The sequence below is a fragment of the Scardinius erythrophthalmus genome, assembly GCF_964197995.2.
Source record: "Scardinius erythrophthalmus genome assembly, chromosome: 2".
Classification (NCBI taxonomy): Eukaryota; Metazoa; Chordata; class Actinopteri; order Cypriniformes; family Leuciscidae; genus Scardinius; species Scardinius erythrophthalmus.
The window spans coordinates 784,941-811,258 of NC_138222.1; the positions used below are offsets into that span (position 1 = coordinate 784,941).

Here is a 26,318-nt window from a genome sequence, read left to right on the forward strand (position 1 = left end):
AAGGGCAGGTGCCCGGGGCTCATATAGTGCATAATCATCAGGGACTCACAGAGAGTCCGGGAAGAGGGCTAATAGCGTCATTCCCTAAATGAATAGCATCTGATAAAGGGCCATTTATAGTGTTCCACACTGTCAGGGCAAGAGACGGCCTGTACAGATGTATATAATGGGTCTTACACACTGCCCGTTAGATATTTGATTGATCTGCGAGTGTTGCTCAAGCAGTTTCAGAATTCTGAACCGATAGCGTCGGGGCAGATAATTCTGATTTATCAGACCGAAAGCAGCTTAGCCTGTAAAGCGGGAACCTCTAGGTTATAAAACCTTATAAATGTAGACGGGGAGGCCCAGCCTGCCGCCATACAGATATCCTGCAAGGCAATCCCACTATACCAAGCCCACGATGAGGCTATGCCTCTCGTGGAGTGCGCTCTGACACCTAATGGGCACTGCAGGCCCTTAAAAGTGTACGCCAGCGCTATAGCATCAACCACAGCTCTGGGCGAGGATGCCAGATCGAGCCCTCGGCCTGAGAGAGGAGGTCCTTCCTCACTGGTATCGGCCATGGGGCAGCGCTCGTCAGCTGCATCAGAACTGGGAACCAAGCCTAGTTCTTCCAGAACGGAGCCACTAGTAGCACTGAGCATCCGTTTTCCCTGATTCGCTCTAACACCTGAGGCAGGAGCGCGACTGGGGGAAAAACATACGCGGGCCAGCGCATCCCTACTCTTGGAGAAAAACTCCAGACAGTGAGCATTTTCTTGAGACGCAAACAGGTCTATCTTTGCTCTGCCGAATGTTTTCCACAGCAGTTGGACTGTCTGTGGGTGTAGGGACCAATCTCCTGCCGGAAAATTGTTTCTGGACAGTCTGTCTGGTCCCAAATTCAGATGGCCGGGCACGTGCGCTGCTCTCAGCGAGCGCAGATTGTGCTGAGCCCAAACCAGGAGGTGCTCCGTCACCGTTTCAGGTTTCGGGACCTGATACCTCCTTGGTGATTTATATAGGACACCACCGACATGTTGTCTGAACGGACCAAGACATGGTGTCCTCTTATCTGGGGACAAAGCGCCTCAGCGTGTTGTCGACTGCCATCATTTCTAGGCAGTTTATGTGTAGGAGCTTTTCCGTTCTGACCACTGGCCGAAGAACGGTCTGCCCTCGAGCAGCGCTCCCCATCCCGAGGTGGAGGCGTCCGTAGACACCACCTTCACACTCGAGGAAGTCCCCAGGCTTACATCTGACCGGTACCAGTCAGCCACTTTCCAAGATTTCATTCCTGAGTGATCTTTAGGCGAAAAAGACCAGAGGTCCATGCTCGGCGCGGTACTCGCGCTTTTAGCCAGAACTGCAGTGCGCGCATGCGAAGCAGACCCAGCTGGAGCACTGATGATGCTGAGGCCATGAGACCCAGCATTCTCTGAAACCTTCTGAGCGGGACTATAGGGCCGCGGCGGAAGGATTTTGTCATGCGCTGAATATCCAGTCTGCACAGTGGCGATAGCTAGAACCAGCCAATCGACCAGGTAGTTCAAAACTCGCATGCCCTGGAGTTTCAGGGGTTCGAGCGCTGCGTCCATGCACATCGTGAATGTACGGGGTGCTAGGGACAAGCTGAACGGCAGGACTGTGTATAGATAAGCCTGGCCCTCGAAGGCGAATCTCAAGAAATGCCTGTGACATGACGCTATTTGTATTTGGAAATACGTGTCCTTCAGATCTATTGACATAAACCAGTCCCCTTGGCGAATTTGCGTGAGGATTTTCCTGGTTGTGAGCATTCTGACCGGTGTCTTGAAAGCACTTTGTTCAGCCGTCTTAGATCTAGAATGGGTCTGAGACCCCCGTCTTTTTTCTGTGCCAGAAAATGTCTGCTGTGTAGACCCCCTTCGCTCTGAGATAAAGGCTCTATGGCCCCTTTGCTCAACAGTTTCGCTATTTCGGCTCGAAGTAGATGTGCTACATCCATGCATTTGCTGAAAGTGCGGGGTGATAATGCTAGGCCGAATGGAGGAACTCGATATTGGTAAGCTTTACCCCCTGAAAGCGAACCTCAGGAACTTCCTGTGACATGGAAGGATGGAAATGTGGAAGTATGCGTCCTTGAGATCTATCGTGACAAACCAGTCCTTGGATCTGATCTGTAGCACGATTTGTCTCCGTGTTAACATTTAGAACTTTAGTTGCATAACAGACTTGTTTAGAACTCGAAGATCCAAAATGGGACGCACCCCCCCGTCCTTCTTTGGAACTATGAAATACCAGCTGTAAAACCCAGTTTCCCTGTTGGAGGGAGGTACATGTTCTGTGGCCCCTTTCTCTAACAGGGTCTTCACTTCTTGTTCCATTACCAGATCCTGCTCAGGGCCGCAGTGGATAGGACCCCCATAAACCTGGAGACCCGAACTGCGTGGAAACTGGTTTTTGTTGTGCAATCAGCCCGACACCCTGTAACGCTTCAAAATGACCCATTCTCAAAAAAAATATCCACCGTTTATTAACGTTATTGTGCACCAAAAACTGAAGTCTCTTTCATCGGTTGGTCCTTCATTATTATCTATATTGTGTATATATGCTGTCTTACAAAGTGTTTTTTTTAATTGACCTCCGGGGGTGCGGCTCCGCTGCTGACCCTGTGCTCACCGCATGTGTGCAATCAGACGGCATGACAGATGGTCGGAAAGGCAGAGGAAAGAGAAGAAAAGACGGGGTTCAAGAGGAGGTGTGAGACATCGACTTTGGAAGCGCCGGAACAGATTTCCTCTACCCGTCATTACCTCATCAAATGTGCGTTCGGTAACAAATAAGACGAACTTATGCTAAGAGCTGAACATGATTGCGAGTTTAGACAGAGTAATCTTGTGTGCCTTACAGAAACTTGGCTTAAAAACCCCGTGCTTAAGGGGCTATACAGCAGTAAGAGCGGACAGAGACGAGTGTTGCTCATTTAAATCCATTGGTGGCGGTGTGTGTGTGTGTGTTTGTTGATAACAGCTGGGCCACACAGTACAGTGTACTGGAGGAGGTGTGCACGCCGGACTTTGAGATTTTAACGATTTCTTTCAGATCATTTTATTTTGGCCAGATTACTGTCATACTTACCTCTGTACCTGGACTTATTTCATGGCAGAAGGGGAGAGAATAGCGAAAAGCTACAATGATGCACTCACTCGCTCTGCAGACCAACCTGTCCTAACTCTTGAGGATTTTAATTCATGTGATTTATCAGAATACCTGCCTACTCTCCAACAGCATGTGGAATATTCCACTCGTCTAAACCGAACTATTGATCGCCGTTACGGAAATATTCCCAACAATTATAAAGCAGTATCCCCCCTGACCCCCTGAAATCTGACCATAATGTAATCCATCCTCTACCCAAATATAAGACTGTAGTGAAGAGGACAAAGCCTGTTTTAAGCAAATACAGGTGTGGTCTGATAGGAGTAAAGAGCAACTAAGGGACGGCTTTGAGGAAACTAATTGGGACATTTATTTTCTTTCAATCTTGTCATGATGCTGATGAGCTCACAGATACCATTACGTCATATCTTAAGTTTTGTGAAGACACTGTGTCTGAAACTAAAACAAATAACAAGCCCTGGGTATCGAAACAGCTGAAAAGCTGTCTTAAAGGGATAGTTCACTTTGAAAATAAATTTTGATATGTTTTAGCTTACCTCAAGGGCATCCAAGATGTAGGTGTCTTTTTTTCTGCAGTAGTTTCAATTTTGATATTTTTAGGTCAAACCGTTCTTGTCTGTCAGTCATTTCATGAAGGTCTATGGTCACTGTCTCAAAGAGCATGTACAAAGTCCAAATTAAAACAATTCCCCATTGTCCAAATTAAACAATTCCCCATCATAAGTACACATTGATGGCCTAAGACACGAAACGAACGGTTTGTGTGAGAAAACGAACAGTATTTATATCGTTGTTATCTCTTGAACACAGCCACGTCCAAATGATCTGAGGGCGCGGGCGGGTATAGATATATACACTAGACGTCGCCTTGGCTACGGTTTCGTTCCATTCTTGCCTTTGGTTGTCATGGTTGGACATTAGTGTAAACAAAATATTAGGCCTAATAATAATAAACACAGAATAATAATATTCTGGGAAGACAATTAGGCTATTTTATTTGATGGGGGTCATGAGGGACCAGAGAAAGTTAGAACTATTTTCAAACATCTTAAATATAGATATTTAATATAGAAATATAATATAGATCTAATAAGATTATATTAGGAAATAAAAATCAGTGGCTCTAGTAAATGAGTTGACAAGATATCTTGGTAACATATAGTCATTTATTAACATTATACATTAATTTAACAATGAAAAACAACTATATAGCATATATTAATCTTAGTAAATGTTATTGTCAATATTTACTCGCCATGTTTAAGATCCAAAGTTGTATCTGTTAACATTAATGCACTGAGAACTATAAATATGAATACTTTTATTAACTAACATTAACAATGGTCAGGGATGGATTACTGACCGGGCCTATGGGGCCAGTGCCCAGGGGCCCTTGCCTACCAGAAGCCCGGGGGGGCCCTGGGGTTTAAGGCCACGCAATCCAGTTTGGTTCAGAAAACCCATTAACAATGAAAACAAATGTTTATTAATTCTGTAATATGTGTACCATAGCCTACACAAGGCCTCTTAAACAAGGCACTTGGACTATGAGGGCTCCCTGGCCCTATGTGAATATGAAGGCCTTGTGGAGTTTTTAAGAATGGACAAATTTAAGAATGGGAGAAAAAGAAATATGAAGATGAGGAGAGAGCAGGTATTGAAATATAATCTAATGACAAGGTTTTAAAGCTAGCCTATTTCTTATAATGTTTTGGCCTTCAAAAGTCCTAAATTGCACATATGTAGATCAGAGAAATCCAAATTTTCTCGGGGGAGCATGCCCCCCAACCCCCCTAACTACGCCTTATCTTGTCTGTTGGTGTCAGTGGCTTCTTTGCTTCGGGATTTTTCATTGCGTGAAAAAACAGAGAACAGTGTCAACACGATGCGTGAGATTTGGCAGCCCTGTCTTCACCAACAACATTGTGCGTTATATTTATCGAAAAATTATTTTATTATCGAACTGAGGGGGGGCTGGGGGGGCCTTTGGAGATAACTGGCCCCAGGGCCTTTACAAGTCATATCCGTCCCTGACAATGGTTAATAAATACTGCAAAAAAAATTGCACATTGTTCGTTTATGTTGGTTACAGGTTAACAAATGAGACCTTATTGTAAGGTGTAACAAATATAAAATAACTCAAATACAACTAAAAATAGTTTATAAACTGTAGTTTGTAGCAGAAAGCAACTTTTACCAGTTTATTTCAGGCTAATTCAGAGATCTATGTTTTCAAGCGGATGGATATTTTGTTTGGGTAAACAGACATCAACATCTAAACGTGGAAGAAAAATAAAACTCCAAACTTACAAACTCGCTACAGTAAAATAAAAATATAAAAACAAAAACAATAAAAATCTGATCTGAGTTTATTGAAGTGACAATTTCTTCTACACACGTTTTCATGTTTCTGTCTTTTGTAATTCATTCATATCTCATCTTTTTTGCCTCTTTCAAACATGAGTTTTAGTTCTTTAATCAACAGATGCCAACATTGTTCTCTTTGATAAACATTTATTGTGCATTTGATTCTGTGGAACATCACTTTAATAATTACTGTTGTTCTTAAACATGTGCTATAGTTCTCATTAAGACTTTCAGCAGTTGTAAATGTCCACACTACTGCGTTTTCGTTTAGAAACGGAGAATTAAAACGAATACGATCTCCGTCCACACGGGCGTTTTAGCTGCGTATTAGAATTTATCTCCGTCCACATTAAAACGACGGAAAACGCGGATCACGTGACCATTCACCAACACTGGGCATGCGCGTGCCGGTGTAAACAGGAAACGGATAGACTATTCCTCAGATCTGATGAAGAAGAAAGTAGCTAACATTACCGCTACACACGAGAATTGTCAAAGATCGATCGAATCGGCAGTTATAGCATTGTAAAATGCAGAATTTAGGGAAGGAAGGGAAGGATACGCCATGACCGATTACACCCAATCATAGAGCCGAGCGTGAGCTTCTGCGTCATCGTTTCTAAAGTCCTCCGTTTTGAGCCGTCCACACTAAAACGCCCTCCGGAGATTCAAAACGAAAAACGGGTCGGCAGCGTTAAGGCTACGTCTACATTAATCCGGATACATTTGAAAACGGCGTTTTCGTTTATAAACGCTCTCCGTCCACACTAGCGTTTTCGGACGTTTCAGTGTGGATGAGAAACTTTTGAAAACGCTAAATTCACCTTTACTGCGCATGTGTAAAACCCCACAAAACATCACTCATATGATTCAGATGTAAAAATAAATAACGAAGTTATCGCGCAATTCTTCTGACAGGATCATTTTATTTAGTAAAATATCTCACCATTCACTGACGCGTCCAGTCGCACGCAGTCGCCATATCTGTTTGGTCTAAAACGCGACTGCTCTCATGTATTGCCGCAGGACAGCAAATGTTAGTAAATTATGCCATCTTTGCAGGACTGTGATATGAAGAGTGTGCAATATAGAATATGTTTAGCAACAATGTGAAAGTGAATAGCACATAACAGACACAATACTGGTATAAACATGAATATCATGCGTACAATATGCGTCACATGACTAAATTTACGTCATCGTTTTTAAATCCCTCCGGTTTCACAGTCCACACTACAACGTGAAAACGGCGTTTTCAAAAGTATCCGCTTTGGAGTGCGTTTTCAGAAAGCTTCGTTTTCATTAATAAAAACGCCGTCTCAGTGTGGACGGAAGGCCAAAACGGAGAGAAAAAGATGCGTTTTCAAACGTATTAGTGTGGACATGGCCTAAACTTCTTTTTGTCGTTAGTGTGGACGGGAGGTGCAAACGTAGCAAAAGGTCTCCGTTTTTAAACGAAAACGCAGTAGTGTGGACGGGGCCTTAAACAAGGTCTGCAGTTTAGGTTTCTTGGCACCTTTACAAAGTTAGCGATTAAAAAAATATATATTATAGAGAATTTGTTTACGGATTAAAACATTTTGCAGAATGACTGTTCACACAGTGGTCGTTTTTGAAAAACCAAAAGGTCACTGAATTAAAAAAAAAAAAAAAACCTTTAGAGACTATGACTGCAGTCATAAAATAGTTTAGAAAAAAAACGATGCATTACAAAGTCAAAATTATTTTTAACGGTGATATTTGCAACAGATTCTACAAAGCATAAGCTCTTTCCAGGATAAAGTGTGTGGCTCTTAAAAGAGCCTTTGTGTGCTCCTCCTCGGCTCTACTTGGAGCTGGTGTACTTGGTGACGGCCTTGGTGCCCTCAGACACGGCGTGTTTGGCCAGCTCTCCGGGCAGCAGCAGACGCACGGCGGTCTGGATCTCTCTCGACGTGATGGTGGAGCGCTTGTTGTAGTGAGCGAGACGAGACGCCTCACCGGCGATGCGCTCGAAGATGTCGTTGACGAAAGAGTTCATGATGCCCATCGCCTTGGAGGAGATGCCGGTGTCAGGGTGAACCTGCTTCAGCACTTTGTAGACGTAGATGGCGTAGCTCTCCTTCCTGGACTTCCTGCGCTTCTTCCCGCCCTTCCCGGCGGTCTTAGTAACGGCCTTCTTGGAGCCCTTCTTAGGCGCGGACTTGGCTGGTTCAGGCATGACGAGGAATGATCTCAGAGCTGACGAGTCAGTGTGAACTCAGGAGCGACTCTGAGGCTTTTATCCGCTGCACTATGCTAATTTACAAGGAGACACGGGGATCTTCTGATTGCCTGTTTTCATTTTCCAAACCCGTAAACTCGTGTTTCATTGGACAACACAAAACATCACGAGCAGATCGAGGGCCAATCACAGGCGGTTAAATGATAACCCCGCATACCGTCCCATGTTTTGAACCAGAGCCGTTAAAGGACAAGTTCGGTATTTTACACTTAAAGCCCTGTTTACAGATCGTTTCTGATGAAATAGAACGGTTAAGATTAAAATTTGGACACATTCTCCTGTCCCGAGAATTTTAGGTTTATTTCGCTTCCCCCCCCACCTCCAGAATGGCAGCCTATGGGCACTGGAACATTCCTTCCTAAAACGCATTAAAATTTCGTTTACAAAGACGTGAAACTCACCGAGTGGTCAGGGGTGTTCACTGATATGCTCACTCAAAAATCGCTGCAAAAGATGCTTTCCAACAGGTTTTATCGTAGTTTTTGTCCAACTCCATTGATTTCTCTTGAAAGACTGTGTGCGGTACGGTATTACTCCGCCGCTTCTTCTTCTGCTTCTTCTGTGTATTCAGTCAATGTCAGTGGTTTGCTTGCAATTGGCAAAGGTGCATTATCGCCACCAACTGGGCTGGAGTGTCTACTATTCAAGCTCTCAACTGAAGAATCTACGGGTGTGAGACGTTTGGAAAAATAGATCCACAGTTTTAAAACGAATGGTAAAACACCTGTTGGAAAGCATCTTTTGCAGCGATTTTTGAGTGAGCATATCAGTGAACACCCCTGACCACTCGGTGAGTTTCACGTCTTTGTAAACGAAAGTTTAATGCGTTTTATGAAGGATATGTTCGAGTGCACCTACACACCCATTCTAGAGGTTTTGGGGAAAGCGAAATAAACCTAAAATTCTCGGGACAGGAGAAAGTGTCCAAATTTTAATCTTAACCGTTCTATTTCATCACAAACGATCTGTAAACAGGGCTTTAAGTGTAAAATACCGAACTTGTCCTTTAATAATGTGTTTCAAAGGCTCTGGTTTGAACGACACAACTGTTTCATTTCCTGCTCTTTTTATTTATTGATTTTAGTAATATTTTTGATTAAATAAGTGGTTCTAGACACATATTGTGCACCAACTTTTAATTTAAACCCCAAATAATCACATTTGAAGGAGTTTTGGAGAAAAGAGACTAATAACGGTCATACTCCCTTTAATAACAGCTTTTCCTCAGAACTTCATTCATGAAACCTTAAAACTGTTTAAACTACAGGAGTAGCAAAAAAAGTTTTTTTTAGTGGGAAAATACATGGCAAACCTGCATTATTTTACTTTGGTAAGGTTTCTGGTGTAATTGTCTGTTTACTTGGTAAAACACATTTCAGCATCTGTAAATGGATATACGGTGTAATTCACTATGCTAATAATCTCAATATACATTACCGTCAAACTTTATACAAGAACTCATTAATAGTCAATTATCGGTACAGAATTTTTTTTAAATAACTTCATGATTGATATTGTCAAATCATGGACTCTTTCAGTGCGGGAGTGTGTGGCTCTTAAAAGAGCCGTTGGTCCGTCGGTTCTCGTGTCTCGGGCGTTTATCCCCCGAAGCCGTACAAGGTGCGTCCCTGCCGCTTCAGCGCGTACACAACATCCATGGCGGTGACGGTCTTCCTCTTGGCGTGCTCGGTGTAGGTGACGGCATCGCGGATCACGTTCTCCAGGAACACCTTCAGCACACCGCGGGTCTCCTCGTAGATCAGCCCGGAGATGCGCTTGACGCCGCCGCGGCGCGCCAGACGCCGAATGGCGGGTTTGGTGATTCCCTGGATGTTATCGCGCAGAACTTTACGGTGACGCTTCGCGCCTCCTTTACCGAGCCCTTTCCCGCCTTTGCCTCTTCCAGACATGATTTTCGCAAGATCGTTAAGTTTGTCAATAATGAAGTATGGACGTTGAAGGGAGCCCAATTATACTTGCCTACAGGACCTGACAGAAACCAGCGACGCGTCACATGCGCGGGCCCCTCCCCCAAAATATAGAGCGCGAAACATTTAACCGCCACCCCGATCAGGAGTCTTTCCCTTGTTTTGAATAAAATATTTTTCATAATACTAATTTCTCAGATCATGTACAGTAGTAGTCAAGTCAAGTCAAGTTTATTTGTATAGCGCTTTTCACAACATAGGTTGTAACAAAGCTGCTTCACAGTATTAAATTAAAACAATACATCAATGTTTGTTTCTAGTGGAACGTCCACGATTGGTAATGCTGATCAATAGTATCGTTGATTGATTAATTAAATTAAATATCCCCAAATATCCCCAACTGAGCAAGCCAAAGGCAACAGTGGCAAGGAACCGAAAAACTCCATCAGGTGACCTAATGGAGAAAAAAAAAAAAACCTTGGGAGAACCCGGGCTCAGTCGGGGGCCAGTTCTCCTCTGGCGTTTATGAACTAAAGGTCGGATTTAACTGTAAGATTAGATGTCCTAAGACGACACCATTCTCTCTACACAGACTTTAAACGCGAACCTGTGAGAAACACTGATGGCGGTCACATGCGCATTTAGAATGGGTTCTGTGCGTTTACGCAGGTTTGGAATCCCCTACAAGCCAAGCCTAAACAAAGTACTTGTCTTTCCTTATTAATTTTGATAAATAATTTTATTTTATTTTGTTGCTTTTATTATTAGTACTGGTTGATAATTAACAGTGCTGTTCTACAAGCTCAGTAAACAAATTAAACAAAGGGGAAACGACATCAAATCACAATATTATAGAAAAAATTGCGAATAGTGGCATCTGTGATATTTTTCTATTTACTCCTCTCTCTCTCTCTCTCTCTGTGTGTGTGTGTGTGTGTGTGTGTGCTGGTAAACACAACAATATGGAGACAAAATATCCCCACAAAGATAGCAATATCTGAAATCCTTGTCCAGTTCAGGTTCACTCTCACATGTTCATGCACATATTGGTTTTATTAAAGTGATAAATATGCACTTACATGATGAAAACCTTTATAACCGGCAATGTTTCTGCTTAACGAACACAGGCGCATTGGAAACAGTTGTTAATCACTGGATGTCGGATCCAAATGCCATTAACTCTGATCAGATGAAACGGAAATAGCTAATTGTGTTTTATGAAACAATATAAAGCGATAGTGGCTCATGCATTTTTTCCCCCTCGTAGTTACCCAGACCTGGCTTTTTGAAACCAGATCCCACGCTATGTAAGACTCTATCGCTTTATATTCAGCGTAAAAAAAAAAAGAATTTGTCTCGTTTATAGTAAGTGATGTGGCTCTTAAAAGAGCCGTTGGGGAGTGACGCGCGTGCACAGCGGCGGGTTTAAGCGCGCTCTCCGCGGATGCGGCGCGCCAGCTGGATGTCCTTGGGCATGATGGTGACTCTCTTGGCGTGGATGGCGCACAGGTTGGTGTCCTCGAACAGACCCACCAGATAAGCCTCGCTGGCCTCCTGCAGGGCCATGACAGCGGAGCTCTGGAAGCGCAGGTCCGTCTTGAAGTCCTGGGCGATTTCTCTCACCAGCCGCTGGAAAGGCAGTTTGCGGATCAGCAGCTCGGTGGACTTCTGATAGCGGCGGATCTCCCGCAGAGCCACGGTCCCGGGCCGGTACCGATGGGGCTTCTTGACGCCGCCAGTGGCGGGCGCGCTCTTCCGCGCTGCTTTAGTCGCGAGCTGCTTCCTCGGGGCTTTGCCGCCGGTGGATTTACGAGCGGTCTGCTTGGTTCTGGCCATCGCTGGAGTTTCTTTTCTCTCGGTCCTGCTTGCGCTGGAATGAATGCTTTCTGTTATTCGCCTCCTGCTTTTATAGCACTGGACCGTCTCGAGCTCACACTGTCGCGATGATGCAGAGGCTTGTGATTGGCTAGTGTGTGTGACGCGCTCATGACTGCGCGTTTCCTCTTTTCAAGCAAGCGGAGGGTTTCCCGCTCAAGACGCTTTGTTCAGTTTACTACTAAATTAATCAGTGTAACACAGACATCCATAGGCTTTATTCTCACATTGCGTTATTTATTTGTTCTGAAATACTCGCCTTAATTCTCAGTGGTTGTGGAGATCTCGGATCAGAACAAAATCACATTACAGTCAGTTTAAAAGCTCTGCAGCCAGATATTAACACACACACACACACACACACACACACACACACACAGGATCAGATATTAAAGGGCAAAAGACCCTCAGTAACACTGATCAGTTTTTGTTACACTGGAAATCTTCTGAAGCGATGTATAGTTTTTGATATTGGATAATCAATTAACCATGGCCTCCAGGCAACATAGTCTATTTTAGTTTATTTTCATTAAAATGAGACACTTTATTTATTTATTGGTCAAACCTTTCTCGGGGGAGAAATACTGATCGATGAAAGTGAATAAAGTGGTCACATGACCCACAGGACTCCATTCTGTGTCTAGTTTCAGCACATGTGCACAGGTCACATGACTCCATATTCTCCTATTGAAAAAAACCCAAACATTTTTTGCTCATTTGGTCCAGTTAAAGGACAAGTTCGGTATTTTACACTTAAAGCCCTGTTTACAGATCGTTTCTGATGAAATAGAACGGTTAAGATTAAAATTTGGACACATTCTCCTGTCCCGAGAATTTTAGGTTTATTTCGCTTCCCCCCCCACCTCCAGAATGGCAGCCTATGGGCACTGGAACATTCCTTCCTAAAACGCATTAAAATTTCGTTTACAAAGACGTGAAACTCACCGAGTGGTCAGGGGTGTTCACTGATATGCTCACTCAAAAATCGCTGCAAAAGATGCTTTCCAACAGGTTTTATCGTAGTTTTTGTCCAACTCCATTGATTTCTCTTGAAAGACTGTGTGCGGTACGGTATTACTCCGCCGCTTCTTCTTCTGCTTCTTCTGTGTATTCAGTCAATGTCAGTGGTTTGCTTGCAATTGGCAAAGGTGCATTATCGCCACCAACTGGGCTGGAGTGTCTATTATTCAAGCTCTCAACGGAAGAATCTACGGTTGTGAGACGTTTGGAAAAATAGATCCACAGTTTTAAAACGAATGGTAAAACACCTGTTGGAAAGCATCTTTTGCAGCGATTTTTGAGTGAGCATATCAGTGAACACCCCTGACCACTCGGTGAGTTTCACGTCTTTGTAAACGAAAGTTTAATGCGTTTTATGAAGGATATGTTCGAGTGCACCTACACACCCATTCTAGAGGTTTTGGGGAAAGCGAAATAAACCTAAAATTCTCGGGACAGGAGAAAGTGTCCAAATTTTAATCTTAACCGTTCTATTTCATCACAAACGATCTGTAAACAGGGCTTTAAGTGTAAAATACCGAACTTGTCCTTTAATGACCCACATAAAATATGAGTCACCTTCACTGGTAAGTAAAGAAGTATTTTAAAGAACTTTATGTTTCATCACATGTCGAGTACAGAACAGAAAACTGTGTTGACTCAAGGGATCATTGGACCGCAATGGAATCGCATACGGCCATACCAGACATACTGTTGGATACAGATATATTATATTTATATAGAAAAGGGTTAACATTATCTAAATATATTTGCATTTTTAAATTATTTTTAATGCACTTATAAGAGTAGTAATTCACATACTAACTCTGCACATATGAGGATGAGGAGTTATCCTGTGATGAGGAAGAGGAAGATATATTGACAGTGAATCCTGCAGGGAGAGAGTGAAGATGAGGATGAAGATGGAGATGAGGATGAAGATGATGGATATAACTTGATATGATGGTTTGGTAATAATTGTGTTCCTCTATGGTACAATTTTGCCTGAGAGCAACAGCTGGATATGAAATGTTACTTTTCATTAAATATGTAATACATTAAAAACTGGTTAAGTGTGTTAGTTCAACTGTCTGGTTAAAGAATTGTGAAGAAAATTATTTTGTTCTGTGAGAAAATGTCAAACGTTTTAATTTATCCTTGGTGGTTCAATGTTACAACATACTTTAAATGTATATACGGGACATTCTACCAGAAACATACATTATCGGTCCTTGAATTGTTACAGTGAATAAAAAAAGTATTTAATCCAAAAAATTTCTACAACTGGCTCATAGTTGATTTCTGTGAGTTGTTCTGTTAAGGAATATGTCATTCATTAGGCTCTCAGATATTTTTTTCTTTATTAAAAACACTTTTGAAAATTACAAATCGTGTCCATGTCCTCAGCCAAACTGGAGCTACAGCTTTCATAGTTTAGTTTTGCTAAAAACTGTTATTTAGAAGAAAAACTCCATCAATAACAAGTTTAAGCTGTTATCATTCACATCAACTGATCAAAAACATGAAATTATATATAAATTCTACAAATAAATACTATTTTACATCTGTCCCCATGTTGTCGGTCAGTCCTGTCATGTTTAAACCTCTACATAACGTGTGAAATACGCCTTTAAGGGAATCACTCAGAGGAAGTGACATCATTGACCCCGGTGATGCTGACATTGATCAAGGCTGAATTCTGTCATTGAATTGTATGATTTTAAGCTTGTTTTTGTATGTTTTTTTTATTTTTTATGAAGACGAGCTAAAGGGTCAGGCCCTGTCACGGTAAAACACTGTAGAAAATAATGTTATAAATCCAAAACATGTCTGAAAAGGTTACTGAAATTCCTTGCTTGCATGTTAACAGTTTGTATGCTAGCATGCTAGCAGGCTGAGTAATGGCAGTTTAAAATGGCCGACCGTCAGGCCCACATTCCTGTGTGGCACGGCCTTACAAATTAAAGGACAAGTTCGGTATTTTACACTTAAAGCCCTGTTTACAGATCGTTTCTGATGAAATAGAACGGTTAAGATTAAAATTTGGACACTTTCTCCTGTCCCGAGAATTTTAGGTTTATTTCGCTTTCCCCAAAACCTCTAGAATGGGTGTGTAGGTGCACTCGAACATATCCTTCATAAAACGCATTAAACTTTCGTTTACAAAGACGTGAAACTCACCGAGTGGTCAGGGGTGTTCACTGATATGCTCACTCAAAAATCGCTGCAAAAGATGCTTTCCAACAGGTGTTTTACCATTCGTTTTAAAACTGTGGATCTATTTTTCCAAACGTCTCACACCCGTAGATTCTTCCGTTGAGAGCTTGAATAATAGACACTCCAGCCCAGTTGGTGGCGATAATGCACCTTTGCCAATTGCAAGCAAACCACTGACATTGACTGAATACACAGAAGAAGCAGAAGAAGAAGCGGCGGAGTAATACCGTACCGCACACAGTCTTTCAAGAGAAATCAATGGAGTTGGACAAAAACTACGATAAAACCTGTTGGAAAGCATCTTTTGCAGCGATTTTTGAGTGAGCATATCAGTGAACACCCCTGACCACTCGGTGAGTTTCACGTCTTTGTAAACGAAAGTTTAATGCGTTTTAGGAAGGAATGTTCCAGTGCCCATAGGCTGCCATTCTGGAGGTGGGGGGGGAAGCGAAATAAACCTAAAATTCTCGGGACAGGAGAATGTGTCCAAATTTTAATCTTAACCGTTCTATTTCATCAGAAACGATCTGTAAACAGGGCTTTAAGTGTAAAATACCGAACTTGTCCTTTAATGTTATTGTTCTTTTTTATCACATTTATTGCATATATTATGTATTTAGCGCATGCAATAGTAAAGTGGAGGCCCAGGTGCTTGATTTTTATACACCTGTGGCAGCGGAAGTGACTGGAACACCTGGATTCAGTTATCTGGAGGGCTGTCCCAATCCTTCTGGCAATATTGTGTATGTCCTTGGCTGAATTTTATCAGTCTAATATTACATTAACATAAAAATTATAATAATAATTTAAAAAAGAAATGCCAATCAAAACTAAAATAGAGAACACATAACTTTTTCTGCATCATCAAAATCCATAAAGTCAGTTCTGTCACAGGAAATTATGACATGAAAGTGTACTAGGAAATATTGATGAATTAACCTATTTAACTGTAGAATAAGGTGGGCGTATATTTCCACTACTATGTTTTTGTAAAAAATCTCCTGTGTAAAGGTAGTTATTTCACAACTATATGAGTGCCTGGTGGGTATTCTGTGATTTTGTGTACTACAGTTGACCGAAAAGTTACTTATATTTCTTAAATGAATTACAGGAACATGTGATCAATAAGAAAATGCTATTTGCATAAAATAAATTCATTAGGAAACCATTCTAACATATACAAATTTGTCTGTGACAAGGCCTGATATTTTAGGGGTTAAATGCGTATAAAAATATATTTTATTCAATCATAAAAACATGCTTAGATGGTGTGATGTGTTTCTCATAGTTTAGCATATCCTCCATATGACTCAACATTCAGATTTAAGAAAAATATATTTTTCCCCAAGATTTTTTATAAGTGGAAATGTACGTTTCTGGTAGAATGTCCCGTATATTGATGTTATAATGAGCAGAAAAAGACACCACAAATAACTTCTCATTGATATTTTGCACACTGGGTTGATTGGGTTTCTAATTTTAATAGACTAAATATGCAATCTTTATCCTCAATCTGTTGAGATTATGATATTTATAGTTATGAACACAGAAAAGCGCTCTCTGTCAGGTAAAGTGAGTGGCTCTTAAAAGAGCCTTTGGTGGTCGGCGAGCCCGAGCGCTTATTTGGCCTTGGCGGGCTTCTCGGTCTTCTTGGGCAGCAGCACGGCCTGGATGTTGGGCAACACGCCGCCCTGAGCGATGGTCACTCCGCCCAGAAGCTTGTTCAGCTCCTCGTCGTTGCGCACCGCCAGCTGCAGGTGCCGGGGGATGATGCGGGTCTTCTTGTTGTCCCGAGCGGCGTTTCCAGCCAACTCCAGGATCTCCGCGGTCAGATACTCGAGCACAGCCGCCAGATACACAGGAGCTCCGGCGCCGACGCGCTCGGCGTAGTTGCCTTTGCGGAGGAGCCTGTGGACACGGCCGACGGGGAACTGCAGCCCTGCCCTGGACGAGCGAGTCTTGGCCTTGGCTCGAGCTTTGCCGCCGGTTTTGCCTCTGCCGCTCATTTTAACAGTCAGTTTCTCCAATCCTCACAGTGGAAGAGAAGAGAATGAAGAGCAGCGGCTCCACACCCTGTGTTTATACGAGAGAGCCCGTCGCCCATTGGCTAAGAGTCTGATAGCATTTCAACCAATCACTGAACTTCCCTCCAAAGCCCCACCCCCTTTCTGGCGGGAATATTTATGCGCAAGTTTTTGACAAAATGGATGAAACCATTGAAATATGTGTGGGAAAATATTCAAATAGGTACAAAAAATAGATATTATAAAAGTGCTTCACCATCGTCACCACACTCTATATTCTGCGCAGATTGGCCTGATACTGTACAGTATTGAGTTCCTCTTGTAATACTGGAGTTTTATCACTGCTTATTGTTTCTATTGTTTCTTATTGTACTCAACCTGTATTTTTGTTGCAGGAGACATGAATGCTGATATTTCTGATGCAAACTCTCTGTTTGCTAATCACGCATTTTTGCAATGACATTGGTTTAATACTGTCAAGCAAGGTCCTTTTGCCTGATAATAGTTATACTTAGATCAGTGAGGCATATACCACCTCGTGGTTAGATCATTGTGTATGTACAACTGATCTTTGGATGCTATGACGATTCATTATGATTTTGCCATTGCCGATCATATACCGTTTTCTCTGTCTTTAAATGTTAAAAACTTACCAGTGTTAACTACGGTGGCTAATAGCATTAACACATGAAGACTAGACTGGACTACATTATAACCATGGAAGATTTCCAGAAGTATGCCAGGACTGATGGGTCGCTGGGAAACATTGCACTGCCCAAAGACGCCATAAGATGTGGTGATATTAATTGTAAGAATCCACAACACAGTAAAGATTTATGTGTTATGTGACTCAATTGTGGAAACACTTAATATTGCCATAGGCATTTTTATAAACCTCAGCTTCATGCCAAAGCTCGGTGTGCATTTAAAGACTGGATAGAGTCTGATAGAGATAGACACGGCCCTTTATTTGAAGAAAAAAAAGGGCAAATGCAAATTTTAAATATGCACTAAGATTTATAAAAAAGAATGAGAACTCGATGAGGTCTGACTCTTTGGCATGTAAGATGCATAACAGAAGTTATAATGGCTTTTGGAAAGAGGTTAGAGCCATGAACAGTATTAAAATGTCTTTACCCTCAAACACAGGGTGTCAGTGGCTCTGATGCAATGCAAGATGTGGCGACGACATTATCATGAGCTGCTTAACTGTGTTGGGAGGAATACTTTTGAGGTGGAAAATATTGACAATGATGAAAATGTGGTTATTAATTCAGAAGAGGTACAATCTGCAGTATTGGGATTAGATGACAATAAAGTGTGTGGGACCGATAGAATAACAGCTGAACATCTAGAACATGCAAGCAAGAAACTTGTTCCTCTGTTTGCTATTTGTATGACAGGTTTCTTAGATCATGGGACTCTGCCTGAGTCTATTTTACCTGTTTATTAAAATACAAAACTGGCAAAATAAACAGCATGGACAATTACAGACCTATATCCCTAGCTGGCATTGTATCCAGAGTGTTGGAGAGAACTCTTCTTAACAGGTTAGGGTTAGGTTAAGGGAACAGTATATATACGACTGACAACCAATTTGGCTTTAAACATCAACACGGTACAGATATGTGTGTATATTTGCCTTAAAGGACATTTTAGATCATTATAATAGCCAGCATTCCACAACTTTAATGTGTTTTATAGATGCCTCTAAGGCATTTGATTGTGTAAACCATGAACAATGGTTTCTTAAATTGCAACATAGAGGAATTCCAAAAGTAATTATAAGACTTCTAGTCTTCTGGTACTCACACCGGTCTATGCAGAGATGGGGGGGTCTGTATCAGAACCATTTACTGTCGGTAACGGAGTTCTTTTCTTTTTAACGTGTATATGGATGACTCGTCACAACAATTAAATCAATGTAATACAGGATGTATGATCTGCAATACTCTCACTAATCACCTTATGCAGATGATCTGGTCATCATTTGCCCATATTAGTGCTGGGTTACAAGAAGGTCTGCTCTCAGTGCGGTGCAGATTTTGATATCAACTATAATGCTAGTAAGAGCAATATCATGATTGTTAGACGTAAGGAAGACAGGAAATTAGTATTCCCTGATTTCTTTTTATCTGGTACTGCCCTTAAAGTGTGTGATGAGATTAAATATCTTGGCCATCATATTGTAAATGATTTATCGGATGATAAGGACATCAGTAGGCAGAAGATATATGCTCAGGCTAATGTGCTTGCAGGTAAATGTGGCATGTGTTCTGCTTATGTTAGGGTAGCTTTATTCAAAGCATTCTGTCAGTCCACCCTTTATTCTGCCCACTTGTGGCGGTCTTACAGAGAACATGCGAGGCTGAAGGCAGCGTATAATGATGGCACGAGACTGCTTCTAAAACAAGCAAGATGGTGTAGTGCTAGTCTAATGTTTGTTAATGTAATCTTAATAAGAAATCTTATTTTTCGATTCATGTGTAGAAAGTCTGCCTCTGAAAACAGAATTATACGAGCTTTAGCCCACAGTGATTTTAGCTCATACATCTAGGCTGTGGAGACACTGGCGCTCCTGTTTATTACAAGTGAAAGTTATTGACCTTTTATTCATTTATTTCTATGTACTGTATATTTTATTGCTATGTTGTAACTATTGTCATTTTTTACACTTGTACTATGGACCTTCCCTTCTGAGTCCTGAATAAAGTCATTATTACTTTATCACACACCCTGATGAAGGCATGCAGCCGCAACGCGTAGGTGCACTTCTCACCAATTTTTAAGTAAGCCAGGAATGAAATAAAGGCTTTTTAACTTTTTTCACTGACATTCGAGTGCCTTGGAATTCTTGTCTTCAGAGATATACTATCCCACAACCAAAGAGCACCGAGATTTTATATACCCCATGCAGCACTTCTTTTTTGCATTAAGCTTTGGAGAAAGTCATTATTATTATTATTGTCACAATTCTCCAGTATAGTGTTATGCCTGTGTGTGTATTTATATTTTGTACTGTTATAACTTACATCTTATTTGAACTGTGATCACTGTCTGAACCCTCATTAGCTTTTTGGCCTTTTTATTATTTGTAAAAAATTGGCTTAAGAGTTTTGCTCTTTACTCGGAGTCAGTGGGTGGCTCTTAAAAGAGCCTTTGATGTGATGAAGCACAGGAGGGGTTTATCTCTTCTTGGGAGGTCCTCTTTTGGGCTTGGCGGCTGGAGGCTTTGCCGCCTTCGGTTTCGCCGCCTTGGCCTTCTTCGGGCTCTTGGCGGCTTTCTTCGCGGCCGCGGGCTTCTTCGCCTTCTTGGGGCTCTTCGTCGCCTTCTTAGCGGGCTTGGCGGCGGGTTTCTTGGCCTTCTTGGGTGACTTCTTCGCGGCTGCGGGCTTCTTTGCTGCGGCACTCTTGGGCTTCTTGGCAGCGGCGGGTTTCTTGGCCGCGGGCTTCTTCGCTTTAGGAGCCGCTTTCTTGGCCGCGGGCTTCTTCTTGCTCTCGGCTTGCTGCTTGTTGAGCTTGAAGGAGCCCGAGGCGCCGGTTCCCTTGACCTGCACTAGAGTGCCTTTAGTCACCAGGCTCTTGATGGCGATCTTGACGCGGGAGTTGTTCTTCTCCACGTCATAGCCGCTGGCAGCGAGCGCCTTCTTCAGCGCGGCGAGAGACACGCCGCTCCTCTCCTTGGACGCGGACACCGCTTTGACGATCAGCTCGCCGACGCCGGGTCCTGCTTTCTTGGCTTTCGCAGCGGACTTCTTCTTGGGCGCTTTGGCCGGGGCGGCAGCGGCCGGGGCGGGGGCGGTTTCTGCCATAATCTCTCTCTCTCTCCGATCGGATAATCTGCGAGCTTTCACACACAGTCTGCTGTCAGCAGTGAATGAGGAGCGCACGAGCGGCGCTGCGCCTTTAAACAACACATGAGAACCTCGTAGACTCAACCCGCGCGCTCGCTGTCTGTGCGCGTCCACGAGCCGCGGACTCTTGTGTTTTCTTCTCTTACATTTGGGCCAAAACTGGAGCGATTAAATAGTTTTTCTCAGTCAAAACAATGTGAACAGCAAGCAGAGGTTCTGGGCTTTCATTAGAGACTAAAATACGCGAAGAGGAAATGTTTATTTTGACTCTATCAGATCAAATCCAAGGCAAACATCAGCCAAGGGGAAAAGCCGCGTGTAAATTTGATGGAAAGTTTTACTGTAAAAGAGAGTAAAAGTGTGATGGTGTCCTCTGTGTGTTCAGCAAACAGTCTGAAAGAGGCTTTAATGAGATCAGCATCAGTGAGGGTCGAGGGGAGGCTTTGGTACTGATGGTGTTTTGGGCCGCTTGAAGCACAAGAACATCATCCCGAGTCTGTCTGTGACTCTCATCTCTGGCATTATAATAATCATCATCATAATCATATATATATATGATCACACAGTATTAATGTTTTAACTTGTTTTCATAAGCGGATTGTACATCATATTACAAAAAAATGTAAATCGTCATTTGTTTCTCAGTCTTCGGCTTGTGAATGATGATTGTGTTAAAGCTCTGAATGAGTTTCTCATTTAAATCAAGTGCCTTAAAAACAACTTATTTTTCTCCTTATTTCTTATTTCTCTCCGTGTTCCAGCTTGTACTTTTCTGGATAGTCTTTGAAACTATGTATTGCATTTCTCATGTCATTGCCTCCTCAAGATTATTTCCTACATAAGTCTATGTGGATAAAATCATCTGATAAAGGAATGAATGTAAATAATAAAGCACAGGTCACTCATTGTAATATTCTGATTTAACCACTATTAAAATGTAATTCATAAAACAGTCATAATATTTACTTTGATATATTTGCACAGATGTTGGGGTTTTGGTCAGACTATTTAGGCCACTAGTTTTCTGGAATATATTTTTCTTACTCTTGTTCTTGTGGAAAGAAACACACTCATGACACAGTAATTATATTAAACATATTTTCCTCATTTCACTATATTAGTGAGGATATTTTGTGATTCACATGTAAAACCAAACAAAAACTCCATCTCTCTTTAACTCTGAACCAAAACTGAGAAACTTCTCGACCTAAAATAACAAACTTTAGAGACCGATGCACTTAAATTTATATAATTTTGCTACTGAAACTGATTAAACAATGATAGAGTTGTTTTATTCATAAACCAACAGTATTATTGTTTCCAGCTTTGTTCGGTTGGACTGAGATTTTGACGACATCAGTGACACGAGGTTTTAGGGATCCAATTATTCATTTTTAATTTTGTCTTAATAATGCATATTACACAATTACTGAAGCTTAATGTTGAACTAGATGCACTTTTCAGAACTGGCTCTATAAATATCACCAGCCAGTCAGATTTCTTACTAGTTTATTAAAAACAAAAATGACATTTATTTTTCTATTACCTTTATTGTGTGTCAGAAAGGTGCAGTAAATAGACTAGCATGTTGTATTATATATAAGTAGGTCAGTATAAGCTTACTGGTCCACAGATATAAAGCAGAAAGACATTTTAAAATGACTAAATTATAGATAATAATGAAAAGCAAAGGCACGATCTAAAGCAAACAGAGGAAGAAAGTCCAGTAAAACACACATGAACAGTCCCATATTCCTGTCAGTTATTGTTCTTGTAGAGCCTAAATGTGCAGGACTCCCGATAATGTTTCTTGTGTAAACTTTATGATGCATGAAATGTATATTTTATCTAAATGTGTGATTTGGCGACCCTACAGTTACACAGATGGATGTGTTTAATGCTTAGAAAGGCTGGGAAACAACTTATGGAGATATTTTGATAAAGAACGAAAGCAGTGTTTTAACTTTTCAACAAATAATTGATCTCAAAATTATCTTTTTCACTAGTCTCTCAAAAAAAAATATGTATAAAAATATTTGTATTACATGTCCTGAGGTATAGGCCGTTTATTTCTGACACAAATATTAATTCCACTGAAATATTTGAATTTGACATGGAAATGTGAAGTCTGTAAAACTGGTGTAAGTCATGTTCCTCTAGATTGAGCAGTTTAGAGCTGTGATAGTTTGACATCTTTACAAACAATCAAGCAGTTTCTGTGTATATCGCTTTATGTGAGTGAACTGAACATCCATGCAGATTAAATAAACTTATAGTTGGAGATGTAGGTTCATTTGTTATGCTGAAATATGGAGGATTATGAATCTGTACATTTGAGAATTTATGGCAATTTGTTGTAGATCAAAACATGATCGTTAAGATGCTTCACTGCCACAGAAACTAAATGTGGGAGATTTTAACGCTCTATACTCAAAGCTCTCAATGTACCTTTCAATTGCTTTTAGAGCCAAACTGCTAGGTTACTGATATTTAACTGGTCAATTTTAACATTATTGAAGCAGACCATCAAAGAAAAAAAAAAGTTATATTATTAAGTCTTGCAAGCATGATCAGCTCTTTCCAGGATAAAGTGTGTGGCTCTTAAAAGAGCCTTTGTGTGGTCCTCCTCCTGGGCTCTACTTGGAGCTGGTGTACTTGGTGACGGCCTTGGTGCCCTCAGACACGGCGTGCTTGGCCAGCTCTCCGGGCAGCAGCAGACGCACGGCGGTCTGGATCTCTCTCGACGTGATGGTGGAGCGCTTGTTGTAGTGAGCGAGACGAGACGCCTCACCGGCGATGCGCTCGAAGATGTCGTTGACGAAAGAGTTCATGATGCCCATCGCCTTGGAGGAGATGCCGGTGTCAGGGTGAACCTGCTTCAGCACTTTGTAGACGTAGATGGCGTAGCTCTCCTTCCTGGACTTCCTGCGCTTCTTACCACCCTTCCCGGCGGTCTTAGTAACGGCCTTCTTGGAGCCCTTCTTAGGCGCGGACTTGACTGGTTCAGGCATGATGAGGAATGATCTCAGAGCTGACGAGTCAGTGTGAACTCAGGAGCGACTCTGAGGCTTTTATCCGCTGCACTATGCTAATTTACAAGGAGACACGGGGATCTTCTGATTGCCTGTTTTCATTGGCCGAACCCATAAACTCGTGTTTCATTGGCCGAACGCATATTGGCGGTTAAATGATAACCCCGCCTACCCGTCCCATGTTCGAACGACACAGTTTCCTTTGTTTCATTTCCCGCTATTTTTATTAATAGTAGTTTGAGAAAATTAGCTTTTCTAGACAAATATTGTGCACCATCCTGTGATTAAAACATCTTATGAACACCTTGAGGGAGCTTGGAGGAAAGAGACCAATAACAGTCTTTTTTTTTTTTTTTTTTTTTCTCATTTTCATTTTCTGCATTTTCACTTCTGCTAACTTTGGTCCCATTCTGATGTAATTGTCTTTTTTTCTTTTTGTAAACCACTTTTTAGCATCAGTAAATAGATAAAGATTGTGTAATACAAATATAATATTTTAGGTATCATCTGTTGGGTGAAGAGAATGAAAAGCTGCTTAAAGTCTCTTATATTACTGTGAAACTTTATGAGCTCATTAATAAAGTTGATTCTCCATCCAGAAAACAAAGGACTTTTTCATTAACCCTTTCGTGCATGAATTATGATAACCTCAGTCAGGATTTTTTCCTAACATGCATAACATAATCAGATTACTTTTTGATGTAAGGAGTAAAGTAATGCATTACAAGTGACGTACATTACTTGTGATTACTTGTAATGTACATTATGTATTTAATCGCATTGCTTGTTTGATGTTAAATGGCTCCAATTATGCCCCTTTTCACAAGATGTAGAATAAGTCTCTGATGTCCACAGAGTGTGTATGTGAAGTTTTAGCTCAAAATACACACATATATGTTCAAACGCCATATAAAAGTGAATTTTGTCAAATAGGTGCCCTTTAATGCAAATTATATTCTAATAACATAAATACATTTATTCACAGTCAGAAAAGGGTTTAAATAATACAGTAGCAGTAATAGTATGACCTGTAGCTGAAATATAGCTATTGATGCATGATGTTCAATTTAGTGGACAGATCATTAATCAGAATTTCCTCCCCATCTAAAAACAATACAATGTAACTGTGAAATGACTCATTAGATATTGCTTGATGGTACAACATGTTTTATATATAAGCCTGAAAACATCAGGGCCAAAATATGAACATTATTCTAGATCAGTGGTTCTTTATCCTGAACTCTTAATTGTTGCTGATTAAATTGTTAAGAGCTTATTAAATTGTTGTTTTACCACTTCAGTTCAACAATGTTTTACACATATTGACTGTAAGAGTCAAAAACATTAAATGAATAGTTAGGAATCAATTGTCTCTTATCATCTGTTTTGTACACATTTGATATTTGGTTTAATGGCGGTTGGACTCTGGACTGGAATGTGAAGCATTAATGGGAAGGAAAAAAAACTTAATAATAAAATAAAATAACTTATGCAATATGTGTTTTTAAATGCTATTTTAAGTATTTCTCTCTGTATTCTTCACTCTAAGGTCACAACTCAAAGGAGTAGTTCACTTTAAAATGACAACTACCCCATGACTTACTCTCCCTCATCCATAGGTGTAAATGACATTCATCTTTCAGACGAAAACATTCAGTGTAACATTAATAAACACCCTGGCGCTTCAGAGCTCGATAATGGCAGTGAATTGCAACCATCAGTTTGAAGCTCAAGAAAGTGCATCCATGAACTCCACAGGCTCCAGGGGTTAATAAAGGCCTTCTGAAGCAAAACGATGAGTTTGTGCAAGAAAAATATTCATATTTAACACGTAATATTAGCAGTGCGTCACATTACCAGAGCCCGTCTACGGAGAGCCTTGGCACTTCCTATTAGCCCCATTGTATCGATCTTGGTTGCAGTTCCTCCAGAGTTCCACTGGGGGCGATCGTCCATGGGTGCAGAATGAATGGGAGTCTATGGCGCTAGACGGCTAAATTTGTCTCTTTCACCCGATTGCCGTTGAGAAATCTCAGATTTGATTGTAGGTTTTGCAAGTTCAACATGGGTTATAGGTCGAAAGTTGAATGAACGAGTACTTATGTCCTTTCGACTTCTTACAGGTTGAGTTGTTGTTGCCCATAACACGCTAGCATTCTGCTAATGAACGCTGATTGGTCAGTGAAGGACTGATTACGACCAGAGATACCGCTTGATGGCATCGTGGCATCCGAAGCAGGATTAGAAACAACAAAACAAAAACTCTTCTAGCACGTGTGTTTCCCTGTGTCAGCTGTGTTGTGTGTTTACCTGTGTTGTGTGTTTACCTGTGTCAGCTGTGTTGTGTGTTTACCTGTGTTGAGTGTTTCCCTGTGTCATCTGTGTTTACCTGTGTCAGCTGTGTTGTGTGTTTACCTGTGTTGTGTTTCCCTGTGTCATCTGTGTTGTGTGTTTGCCTGTGTTGTGTGTTTACCTGTGTCAGCTGTGTTGTGTGTTTACCTGTGTTGTGTGTTTCCCTGTGTCAGCTGTGTTGTGTGTTCGCCTGTGTTGTGTGTTTACCTGTGTCAGCTGTGTTGTGTGTTTACCTGTGTTGTGTGTTTCCCTGTGTCACCTGT

At 41.4% G+C, this 26,318-nt stretch overlaps 6 protein-coding genes across 6 annotated transcripts; all 6 read right to left on the minus strand.

The window, feature by feature from the left end:
* Positions 1 to 7,336: 7,336 nt before the first annotated feature.
* Positions 7,337 to 7,726, minus strand: LOC308680077 (histone H2B-like; the record flags this gene model as incomplete). The annotated part of the gene is made up of 1 exon (XM_081347991.1): positions 7,337 to 7,726. The coding sequence occupies exon 1, from the start codon at positions 7,709 to 7,711 to the stop codon at positions 7,337 to 7,339; it is 375 nt and encodes a 124-aa protein (XP_081204117.1). The 5' UTR covers positions 7,712 to 7,726.
* Positions 7,727 to 9,372: 1,646 nt separating this feature from the next.
* LOC308680050 (histone H4) lies at positions 9,373 to 9,684 on the minus strand (the record flags this gene model as incomplete). The annotated part of the gene is made up of 1 exon (XM_081347941.1): positions 9,373 to 9,684. The coding sequence occupies one exon, from the start codon at positions 9,682 to 9,684 to the stop codon at positions 9,373 to 9,375; it is 312 nt and encodes a 103-aa protein (XP_081204067.1).
* A 1,443-nt stretch (positions 9,685 to 11,127) lies between these two features.
* On the minus strand, positions 11,128 to 11,540 carry LOC308680070 (histone H3.2; the record flags this gene model as incomplete). Its single annotated transcript, XM_081347980.1, has 1 exon — positions 11,128 to 11,540. The coding sequence occupies exon 1, from the start codon at positions 11,536 to 11,538 to the stop codon at positions 11,128 to 11,130; it is 411 nt and encodes a 136-aa protein (XP_081204106.1). The 5' UTR covers positions 11,539 to 11,540.
* Positions 11,541 to 16,412: 4,872 nt separating this feature from the next.
* Positions 16,413 to 16,799, minus strand: LOC308679985 (histone H2A; the record flags this gene model as incomplete). The annotated part of the gene is made up of 1 exon (XM_081347859.1): positions 16,413 to 16,799. One exon carries the CDS (start codon positions 16,797 to 16,799, stop codon positions 16,413 to 16,415), a length of 387 nt encoding a protein of 128 aa, XP_081203985.1.
* Positions 16,800 to 20,002: 3,203 nt separating this feature from the next.
* Positions 20,003 to 20,629, minus strand: LOC308679908 (histone H1-like; the record flags this gene model as incomplete). The annotated part of the gene is made up of 1 exon (XM_081347774.1): positions 20,003 to 20,629. One exon carries the CDS (start codon positions 20,627 to 20,629, stop codon positions 20,003 to 20,005), a length of 627 nt encoding a protein of 208 aa, XP_081203900.1.
* Positions 20,630 to 23,307: 2,678 nt separating this feature from the next.
* LOC308680098 (histone H2B-like) lies at positions 23,308 to 23,697 on the minus strand (the record flags this gene model as incomplete). The annotated part of the gene is made up of 1 exon (XM_081348036.1): positions 23,308 to 23,697. Exon 1 carries the CDS (start codon positions 23,680 to 23,682, stop codon positions 23,308 to 23,310), a length of 375 nt encoding a protein of 124 aa, XP_081204162.1. The 5' UTR covers positions 23,683 to 23,697.
* Between the last annotated feature and the right edge of the window lie 2,621 nt (positions 23,698 to 26,318).